This window comes from Musa acuminata, chromosome BXJ2-1 (assembly GCF_036884655.1).
Source record: "Musa acuminata AAA Group cultivar baxijiao chromosome BXJ2-1, Cavendish_Baxijiao_AAA, whole genome shotgun sequence".
Classification (NCBI taxonomy): Eukaryota; Viridiplantae; Streptophyta; class Magnoliopsida; order Zingiberales; family Musaceae; genus Musa; species Musa acuminata.
The window spans coordinates 531,417-542,350 of NC_088338.1; the positions used below are offsets into that span (position 1 = coordinate 531,417).

The window sequence follows — 10,934 nt, forward strand, 5'->3', positions numbered from 1 at the left end:
CCACATGAATCGCCAATAAATTATCTGAATCCTGTCGGAACTTGACAACATGCATGGGTGTCAAAGAAGGGCGCCATTGAAATTACTTGAATGTCCCCTCATGCTGTAGCCACTTGTTGACCTCCAATATAAATTTTGATCATATATGGTGAAGGTAATGAGGATTGGATTTAGCATAATTGAGTTTCTGTTATTATTATTATTATTATTAATCCAAAAATAAGACATTTATGGAGGTGAATTCAGGTGAATGTGTGTGTGTAGAGGACAACTAATTTACATTTATTATCAATTAAAAGTGGATTTTTTTTTATCATAGGAAGATAGGTTTGTTTTCAATTTCTACTTGGAAAAATTATATATTTTACATAATCCATTTTATTTTTTTAATATAATTATTGAATATTTTTAAAAGTTACATGTTTAACATTAACCTTAGAATCAAACCCCTTAGTAATATTTACAAGCTTATGGTCTTTATAAAGAAATTAATGATTAACTAGAGCCAAATTCTTAAGATGTTTCTCTTTTATGAATTGTGTGATTATGTCTTTCTTGATATATTTTATCACTTAAAATTATAATTGTTGATCTAAAATTTTCTCTCAATTATTTATCATCTAGATCTCATTTCTTTTTTTTATCAAGATTAAAAATGATATTTTATAATCACTTATCTTTTTCATATAGAAATCAATTTTCTTATAGGTAATCTTTGATTACAAAATGAATTAAAAGTGGTTCACATTATTAATAATTCAAGAAAAAACATCTTTTCCCCTCCCCAAGAAAGATAAATTATTTGAAAGGGGTTTGTGTTGCCGATGGCTTCTCTTTGGTGTCTCCTCCCAGATGAAAAGGACACCATCCTAACTAAGCTGTTCAGCCTTCTAGATGCCACAGACATGACCACTTGTTCTTCCTCTTCCTCAGCCATACATGCAGCCAAGCCAAGCCAAACCACAATTAGGACCTCTGGCCATCTCTTTCTCTCTCTCTCTCTCTCTCTTAAACCTTTTCAGTAGTTCCACACTAATAACTTCATGCATGGATGCATGATGATTCAACAAAGAACACACACAAAATACAAAGGTGTATACAGATCTCTCAAATTCTTTTGTTCTTTTATAAAGTATAATTGGTAAAGATGAATCTTGATCCCAAAAATTTTCAGTGATATTATAAGGTCTGTATGAGTAAGATAGATAACACATTCATAGTTCCCATATAAGATTTTGAATTCTCAATATTTATTAATTAGATAGATATTAAAGATTTTTTTGGATGATATTTCAAATCATATCTATATAAGTAGGCTTAACACATTATCATCAAATTATAAGATGAAAATTTGAATCCTCAATCCTCAATAAATAAGTCTAACATATCATCATTAAATTAGTATTTTAAACATCAATTTATATTTTGCTTTTTATATTTATTGTTAAGTTTAAATATAGTAAAATATTTATTAGTTACTATAGTTCAAATTATAATTTGTATCAATATCCTCTCATAATAAAAGTATCATGAGTAATTAAGAGGTTTTTCATAGACTTCTTCAACTCAAACTTCAAAAAATTAATTCCATGTGTTAAATTATTGTTCTCGAAGAAGCCACCGACAAAGAGGGAGGAGATGAGGTGGGTGCATGTGATGGTGATGGATTCCAAGCTCCCATAGCCACAAGAGAGAGAGAAAGAGAGAGAGAGAGAGAGAGAGAGAGGGCACATTATGATTACACCACATAAATTAATCGCATCAAGAGGTGGCTAATGGCCCACTTTCCACCAACTTCTTAACGTGTTGATTACGTGACAAACAAGAGTGCCGATAAAGAAGAGGCAATGAGATGTGATGAAGTCTATCATGTTTATTCAAATTGGTCAGAGGGAGAGACTTTTCCGATCAAATCATCCACCTGCATAAAAAGTCATTTTTAATCCAAAGTTTTCTGCCTCTCAGATCGACCTTGAGGTAAGCGAGTGCGCCATATGATTGATAGTATCTCAAAGTCATTTTTTTTTTATTTCTATATAATCTTTGTATAAGAATCGAGATAACTAATTACAGAGGATAATATATAATTATAAGATCAATATTCTGAGTATCAAAATTCATTTATTAGTAAATGAATCTAATACATATAATTAGAGATAATTTTTTCTTGTAAGCTCCCAACTCACCTTGAGATTGACGAGATGGTTGGTGACTGGTGATGCTACTGCTCAACGTGTTTGGTGGGTCGATAGCTGGCACCAGCGTGCATCCAAGTAGCCGTGTCATTGTCTAAGTGAGACACAGATGAAACCTGAACGAAGAGTAAGTACTTTGAGTTGGGACTTCATTCCACAAGCTTCAGATGTGTTGATGTGGTTGAGATGGACAGGTCTCTTCTTCATATGTTGCAGCTCATCATCACACTCTCAAGTGCTTTCTCTTCTTGTCCTGCACTATTAGCAAGTGATCTTAAGATTTCCTTTACTTTTCCTTAACACACTATGCATGAGTAGCAATTTCCTTAAGGTTTCATAGCTGGACATACACAATACATGGTTGCCAAAGCCTTGTTATGATTAGTACTATGCATTTGGAGAAGAAGATATGTTGGTAGCATTACACATCTGAACACTGTGATAATTTACATGAACAACAATCCTGAGCATTTCCTCAAGGTAGGAGTGTTTCTGCTGCCTCCGGATCTGCAACCCTGAAAGCCAAAACGAGGTTCCACTTGTGTTCTTCTTGTTCTCCTCCTTCCACTCTCTACCTAGAAATCTCTCTCTTGGGAGAGTATCCCAGCTGCTCCATCTCCCAGTTCAGCTTGGATGCAACTCTCTCATGCCGGGGGAAGTACTCCTTTGTGATGCACGAGAAGAAGCAGATGCAACTCAGATGAAGACCTTCCCCACTAACTTGTTAATGCTAATCTGTTGTATCTTTGCTCACGAGAAAGAGGAATTACCTCCAGCATCTTGACCAGTTCCTTCACTGTGGGAGCAGATACGACGATGTGGCGAGCGCTCGGGCTGATGAAACCTTCTTCCACGGCTTGGTCAATGAAAGATAGCAGGGAGTTGTAGTATCCCTCTACGTTCAGCAAGCCAACCTGCAAAGATCACATATACAGATATGAGACCAGTTTGAGCATGTGGATTCTTGAAGAGACACAGATGACTCAGTTCGTTGACTTTGTCAGATGCAAGACCAGGGAAGAATTCGAGTAATCTTAAGAGTTTCTGAACTCGCTCAGATTTCATTTTCATGTCACTTCTGGTTCAGTGTAGGTATTTATGATCAGGAAATTTGAATCCAAATGGGATCTTTCTCTCTTGATCATGGAAGTACTTCCATGAACCTTATTTTCCTCGGTTAAAACAACAAGTGTATCTTCATCAAAATAATCAAAAGAAAAGCTGTGAAAAGGCGTTACCGGCTTGTCATGGATGCCTAACTGAGCCCATGTTATGACTTCAAGCAGCTCCTCAAGGGTTCCATATCCTCCTGCACCAACATCTCAATCAGCCCCTTGATTACAGTTGAAACACCAGCTCAAATGGCCTAAAAAGACTCTGCTATTTCCATTTGATTTTAGTTACTTTCCCTGATGCTGTGCTAACTGTTGGAATTGGAATTGTTTTGGACTTTTACAAGGCTTTGACTTGCTTGATTAATAGGATAAATAATTTGAGGTAACAGTCCATCTATTTCCAAGACAGTCCAACTTCTAATGAAGAGTGAGAGTTTCTTTGTTTGCATATAAACAGTGGTCTGATAAAGTTCATCAGACAAACATAACAAAAACTTTCCTTTTGACCTGAGTGTTTGAGCCTTTTAACCAATCTAAGAAGAGAGTAGTGAGAGGATCAGAAGTTTTCCTTTAAACAACTAGTCATTCTTTTACTATAATGAATATTTTATTCATTAAAAGCAAATAAAAAATAAAACACAGAAAAGCAAAATTCATCATGCTTTTTCCTGAAGCACAGAGCTCAAAAGGAGTCACAAAATCATCACCATTCACCTGCACACAAGGGAAAGTCAAGCCCAGGTCATTCTGGGGAGGAAGTACTCATTACTTTTCCCTTTCTTGAGTTGCCTTGGTATATTAAAGTGGTAGCAAGTGAAAGATCAGCTGATTCATATACTAACCAGGCAAGGCAATAAAGGCATCAGAGTTCCTTGCCATCTCTGCCTTCCTTTGGTGCATGTCTGCTACTGCCTTCACCTCCCCTACAGTCTCACCACTTATCTGCAGCAGCAAAAGCATCAGTAACTCTGCATCAATGATGACATATGTAAGGACAGAGAGAGAGAGAGAGAGAGAGTGAGAGAGAAACTTTCTTGAAACATGGTGGGAGGAAAGACCAGTGGTGATGCACTATATATAAAAGCCATAGAACTAAATGAGAAAAGAACAAAGCTAACAGCATATGTCACTGCCAAAAGAATTCTATCTTGTTTTCTACATTTAAGACACAGGCAGAAAGCTTTGAACATGATTGATACTTCATTTTCTTTTCCCATCTTAATGCGCTTGTCATGGAAAAATGGCATACCTCAGGAGGCATGAGAATCCTGGGAATAACCCTGCAATTAAAAGAAGAAAGTTACAGACATTTCTCCTCCACAAAGAAAGCTAAGAAATCCAGTGAACTCACCCAATGACATGCCTGCCACCATCATGAACCGCCTGAGAAACCAAACCCATCAAACCTACACTTCCTCCACCATACACCAGATCGATGCTCCTTGACACCTGCCACAAACTCGATGATGGTGTTCTCCTCAGGTCACATCGAACTATGACTTCTAACCATGTTACATTTCACTAGTGAATGTTAATGAGTGAGATGGTTGTGCTTGATGGAGTAACAACTCAATCCCACAACCATGGGAGAGCTAGCTACAGCTCAGAGCAATAGAGACTGTAGAGTTGGAAGGAAAAGCCAAAACCCAGTACTCCCATGTGTACTCGCATGAGTCACCATGAAAGTTATACCTTAAGATTCCATGAACAATAACTCTTTGTTTGGTGTACAGGAAAGATGAGAACAACCTCATGCATTGGTCCCTAAACCAATTTCTTCTACGATTTGAAGGAGAATGCAAGCGTACCAGTTCCTTGCCGAGCTCCACAGCAGCATCTTGGTAGCTTCTCTTCTTCCCCTGGCTGCTGCCACAGAAAACACAGATCCTTCTGAACTTGGATCGTCTCGTTTCCTGCTCCCCCTCCATTCCCAGACTCCTCGACACTCCTCTCCTTCTTCTTTGCCTCTGGTCTCTGCAGGGATCAACTTCTGTCCCCCTTATATTACAAGTGACATTGGTCCAACACACACACACACACACACACACACACACGACCTTTTTAGTGCGCTCTGCAGGCCTATGTATGATAGGGAGAGCACACGTGCTTGCAGCCACGCACTCCAAAACCACACCACGGGCAAGGGGTTATGGGGTTGGCCTTCAAAACAAAGAGACAAGCTGTCCTCTTCCTCTTTACTCACTTCTTCCTCCATGTCCATTGTCTCCGGGTTCTCCTGGACAACAGGTGAATGACTCGGGACAACCACAAAAGTTAGAACATTCATGAAACCCTGTTCAGCTTTTGGGCCTCACACTGCTTCCATGTGAATTGGAAGCTAGCATGAACACCAGCATACAACACTGAGAAATGGTAAAGATGAATCTGTGCACCAGTAGGAAACAAGTCAAAAGGGTCATCAGCCTTTCAACACACTGCACAACCTGTGTCATCTTGCTGCAGGATGAACCCTTCATCCTAAAGTTGCCAAGCAAAACCTCTCTCTCCGCCTCTCTCTCTCTCTCTCTCTCTCTCTCAGTTCATCATAGCATACATGCAATAATCTGTGTCATAGCAGAAATGTTAAAATCGAGGATTAAGTACATAAGATGAGAGAGAGAGAGAGAGAGAGAGAGGTAATGGGCTCAACTATAATGATACAGAGGAGGAGATTAAAAGTACAAATGTGCTCATTTGACCAGGGCAATGACAAGTTTTGGGTGGTGAACAGCTCAATACATGTACAGTAGACAGCCTCCTCTCATGGACTTTTTGCTGCTTGCAGAGGAAACACAGTATAATTATTATTGTTTTGTGCTCAACACGCCCTCTCCATTCTCCCACACCCCCCAAGCCGTCCTCACCAGACCAAGCATGCGCTCCTCCCATCCACGCCATCACCTTCCACTGATTGCTTTGCCTCCTCAGACCCACTTGCCTTTCCTACTCTCCTCCCAGTTTATCTTGTACTGTAAAACGAACAAAAACGCAATGCCCCATCTCCTCCGTGAACTCTCGCAGCCTGTATTCTAATCCGATCCCATTCCTCTTAAACTCTGTCTTGAGATCGCTTCCCCTCGTCACTCCTTTTCTCGGTCTGCTGAACAGAAAGCTGAAAGCCTCGAGTGCTACAGAGATTTCTACCTCCATAGACCACGAACAAGATAGGTTTTAACCCATCAGATCACATCAAAATAAGTAGTGATAATAATCTACTACGCTAATATGATTAGTATTGATTGTCAATCATTCAAAAGATAATTATAGGTCGATTAAACCTTTTACCCCAACATGAGATCTAAAGAGAATAATCTTCATTTTTTCCATAATCGACGATAACTAAGAATGAATACTATAAACAGATGAGTCTCTTCATGCACATAAATCTCTTAAACACTGAAGTAGTTTATCTTGCAGTAACAGATCACAAAAGAAGAGCACACATACTGGACGACGAGAAACTGAACTTAAATATGAATCCAAATGTACTATGCCGAGTGCAGTGTTTCAACCACAACTTCGAAGGTTGCGATCGAGTACATTAATCATGGAATGCCGTCTTGACTCTTTGTTCATGCATCGAAGGACATGCTTTGTTTCTCTCAAACCTTTGAGTGCTCCTTCATTCCTCTGTTCCATGAATTTTCGTGACAAGTTAAATATCTATCAGTTCCACGATCATTTAGATCATGACTTACGCCCATACATCACATCTATTAATTGCCTTTACAAGTATCGATGTGTGTTGCCCTTTTATTCACACCCCTTGTATCGTTTCTGTATTGAAGCACTGCATATTCCTAAAGCCATACGACATCCTTGGAACATATAGAAAGGAAGTCAGTGAACGACCAAAGAGGCATGCCAACTATTGCCATCTCTCTATCGAAACATAACTTAAGACCATAAAACGATAATTGACTGGGACTTTTTTTGATGATTGAAGTCAACATATTTTGTCCGCTCGGGAGAGTCGCATGACAAAGATCAACATATTTACTCCGGCACTTAAACGCATTAACTTTATGCATGACACACTAGCCTTTCTCCCAAGATCATTTCGAGGTATGTATGCTTATTTTAGTTATTAGACAAGATATTTTTGATGAGTCATGTTTGTACAATATATATAGGGTATTTTATGTTAAAAAAAATTAGTATTAAACTTTTACCTAATGGTGCTTCCATAATTAATTTTTATCTAAAGGCGCTTGACATTGAGGAGGAGAGGCAATGGTAATAACAAAGAGGGCCGAGGGATATTTTCATCTCGTCAATAAAAAAAGGAGTGCCTATGGTAAAAAGTCAATTATGAGGTACCATTAGGTTGAACTCAATACTAGAGATTTTTTAAACGTAAAATACCCATATATATGATTTTTTAATTTTTTAAAATTTTTTAATTAACGTCTTCTTTTTAATTAGAGAGTTCCTTGTTTCCTAAAAGATGAAATTATTTATCCTTTTCCTACAAGCTATCGTCTCCACCTTGCATTCTTGCCCATTGTTATCGTCCATTGCATCACTTCTCCTCTCTTTTTTCCTCTAACAGTAAAACGATACTCTTCTCCACAGTAAAGCTCTGAATATAAAAGGGTTAGATGTCTTACCGATAACCCTCAGGAGCAAGAGAAAGATCGAAATGTACATAATAAAATTTTGAGGGTAGAGGGATGACCAAAACCCAATGACCATATTGGGAGTGGAGAACGAAGATGGGAGCGAGGGTGTGTAGGCGTGGTATAGTAGTGGACGACGATAAGAGTATGGGCGTAAGAACAAGACGGGACGAATGTGACAACTAACGAAGACAACGAAGAAAGAGACGAAGATAAAGGCAAGGCAACGAGCGAAGATAGTGATCGACAAAACGGAGGCAATATATAATTTTATCCTTTAGAAAATTTATGAAAAAAATAAATCAGGAAAAATGTGAAAAAATATTTTTTTTAAAAGGAATTTGCGAAGAATAACCGGCGAAGACGAGTTATCATCTTGATAACATTTTCGTAACACTTTCATGATGGGACAGACGAGCGTCAACCAATGAGGGGCGAGTCTACTGTGTTTGACTTTTCCAGGCCCAGACGCAGGGCCGAAACCCGAGTCCAGCGAAGCAGCGATCGCTTGAGGAAACCCTGGCAAAACCCCGACTCAGTACATAGCAGCCCGTTGCTGGTCCGTCCCACAACATAACACGAGGTGATGGCCTACCTCCCTTCCTCTTCCGCCCTCACCTCCTCCGCCGTCCACCGCGCCTCCAAAACCCTAACCCTCGCCTCCCTCTCCCCCGGTTCCATCCTCCATCATGCCTTCTCTTCCTCATCCTACTCCGACCTCACTCCAGCCGCCGCCGCGGCCGGCGATCCTGGCCCCTCCGATCAGGATTCCAGCTCCGTCTCTCCTCCTCCTTGCCGGGAGAACTCCACGAAGAAGGAAGAGCAGCTGCACGAGACCATCTGCTACATGATGGCACGGCGGCCCTGGACCACCCGCCTCCAGAACTCCATCCGCTCCCTCGCTCCCTTCGACCAGTCCCTCGTCCTCGCCGTTCTCCGCGGCGCCCGCCATCCCGACCACGCCCTCCACTTCTTCCGCTGGGTCGAGAAGACTGGCTTCCGCCATGATCCCGATACCTATCGGGAGATCATCTTGCTCCTTGCCCGCGCCTCCATGCTCAACCACGCCCGTTGCATCCTGCTCGACGATATGCCTGACCGCCTCGTCCCCCCTTCCGAGGACATGTTCGCCAGCCTCATCGAGGGCTACGGCTGCGCCCGCATTCCCCAGGAAGCCGTCAAGATCTTCCGCCGCCTCCCGGAGCTCGGCGTCACCCGCACTGTCCGCTCCTACGATGCCGTCTTCAAGGCCATCCTTCGATCCGGCCGCGTCGCCATGGCCAGGCGCCTTTTCAACGCCATGATCGCAGAGGGCGTCCTCCCTGGCCTCTCCACCTACAACACTCTCCTTTGGGGCTTCTGCCTCTCTATCAAGATGGAGACCGCCCAGCGCTTCTTCGCTGACATGAAGGAGCGGGGAATCGCTCCGGATCTCGTCACCTATAACACCATACTTAACGGTTGGGCGCGAGCGAAGAAGATGGACGATGCCGAGAAGGTCTTCGCTGAAATGACTGCGGCTGGTTTCGCTCCCAATTCCATCTCCTACAACATCATGATCAAAGGCTACGTTTGCTCTGGCAGGGTGGACGACGGGCTGCGGATGTTTTCGGAGATGGGCGAGAAAGGCCTGACGTTTAGTGAGAAGACATTTGCAGCTCTCATGCCGGGCCTCTGTGATGACGTTGGGAGAGCTGCAGAAGCTCAGAAGGCACTAAATGAGATGGCCAAGCTACGGCTGACTCCAAACGATAAGTCCATATTCCTGAGGCTGGTCACTTCACTTTGCGAGTCGGGTGACTTGGAAGGGGCACTGGAGGTGCACCGGAAGACATCCCAGTTCAATCACGTTGTAGTGGACCCAATGCAGTATGGTGTTCTGTTGGAGAGCTTATGCAAGGGTGAAAAGCATGAGAGTGCTATAGCATTGCTCGATGAGCTTCTTGAGAAGGGGACGATGCAGAGTCCTCAATACCCCACCCTGGAGCCATCTGCATACAATCCAATGATCGAGTACTTGTGTGATCATGGCGACACAAAGAAGGCGGAGGCTTTCTTCAGGCAATTGATGAAGAAAGGGGTCGATGACAAGGTTGCCTTCAACAGCTTAATCCGTGGGCACGCAAAGGAGGGGATGCCAGAGGCTGCTTCAGAGATACTCACTATCATGACTCACCATGGGGTCCCGACTGATGCTGATTCTTATGTCTTGCTCGTTGAGAGTTTCTTGAAGAAAAGTGAGCCGGCGGATGCAAGGACAGCACTGGGCAGCATGATGGAGCAGGGGCACTTGCCGAGTGCATCTTTGTTCCGCTCAGTGATGGTGGCACTGTTTGATGATGGCCGGGTTCAAACAGCTAGTCGTGTGATGAAGAGCATGATAGAGAAGGGGGTGAAAGAGAACATGGACATGGTCCATAAGATCCTGGAAGCACTTTTCATGAGGGGTCATGTTGAGGAAGCCCTTGGGCGAATCAATCTGATGATCATGAATGACTGCACTCCTGATATCGACCACCTGCTGATTACTTTATGTGACAGCGACAAGGCAACTGAAGCCCAAAAGCTGGTGGAATTTGCTTTGGAGAGGGATTGTGATGTCAGCTTCTCAAGCTATGACCGGGTGTTGGATGTGCTTTATACCGCAGGGAAGACAATGCCAGCCTACTCGATACTGTGTAAGATTAAGGCCAAGGGAGGAGTTGTGGATAAAAAGGGCTGTGATGATATAATCAAAAGCCTCATTGCAGAAGGGAAAACGAAGCAAGCTGATATTCTGTCGAGGATCCTGGCAGGGAAGGCACCCAGTGGAAAGAGTGGTGAAAGAGTTGCAATGGATGCTTTCTGAAGTACATGGTATCAGATTGGTCACATCTTCTGTAATTTGGGCACTTGTTTTTTACATATTCGGATCCATAAGTGGACTCGCAGACAAAACCGGTATCCGTGCAGGTTATTTACTAGTTTCAAATAAAGATCAAAGTATGGGTAGTCTTTTCCCTCGA

At 42.2% G+C, this 10,934-nt stretch overlaps 2 protein-coding genes across 2 annotated transcripts; one reads left to right on the forward strand and one right to left on the reverse strand.

Annotated features, from left to right (window-relative positions):
• Positions 1-2,556: 2,556 nt before the first annotated feature.
• On the reverse strand, positions 2,557-5,323 carry LOC135598314 (cytokinin riboside 5'-monophosphate phosphoribohydrolase LOG1-like). Its single transcript, XM_065091903.1, has 7 exons — positions 5,119-5,323; positions 4,662-4,759; positions 4,560-4,590; positions 4,153-4,252; positions 3,434-3,504; positions 2,966-3,109; positions 2,557-2,859 (listed from the first exon to the last, which is right to left on the reverse strand). Exons 1-7 carry the CDS (start codon positions 5,236-5,238, stop codon positions 2,767-2,769), a joined length of 657 nt encoding a protein of 218 aa, XP_064947975.1. The 5' UTR covers positions 5,239-5,323; the 3' UTR covers positions 2,557-2,766.
• A 3,152-nt stretch (positions 5,324-8,475) lies between these two features.
• LOC135598313 (large ribosomal subunit protein mL102 (rPPR5)-like) lies at positions 8,476-10,934 on the forward strand. The gene has a single exon (XM_065091901.1). It carries the CDS (start codon positions 8,516-8,518, stop codon positions 10,775-10,777), a length of 2,262 nt encoding a protein of 753 aa, XP_064947973.1. The 5' UTR covers positions 8,476-8,515; the 3' UTR covers positions 10,778-10,934.

Bases quoted from the DNA above. Each gene is read 5' to 3' on its own strand.
- LOC135598313 (XM_065091901.1), top strand. From the start codon at position 8,516: ATGGCCTACCTCCCTTCCTCTTCCGCCCTCACCTCCTCCGCCGTCCAC.
- LOC135598314 (XM_065091903.1), bottom strand. From the start codon at position 5,238: ATGGAGGGGGAGCAGGAAACGAGACGATCCAAGTTCAGAAGGATCTGT. The intron at 4,253-4,559 runs GTATGCCATTTT...TTGCTGCTGCAG, and splicing joins GGATTCTCATGCCTCCTGAG to ATAAGTGGTGAGACTGTAGG. The intron at 3,505-4,152 runs GTTAGTATATGA...ATGTTGGTGCAG, and splicing joins TGCCTTTATTGCCTTGCCTG to GAGGATATGGAACCCTTGAG.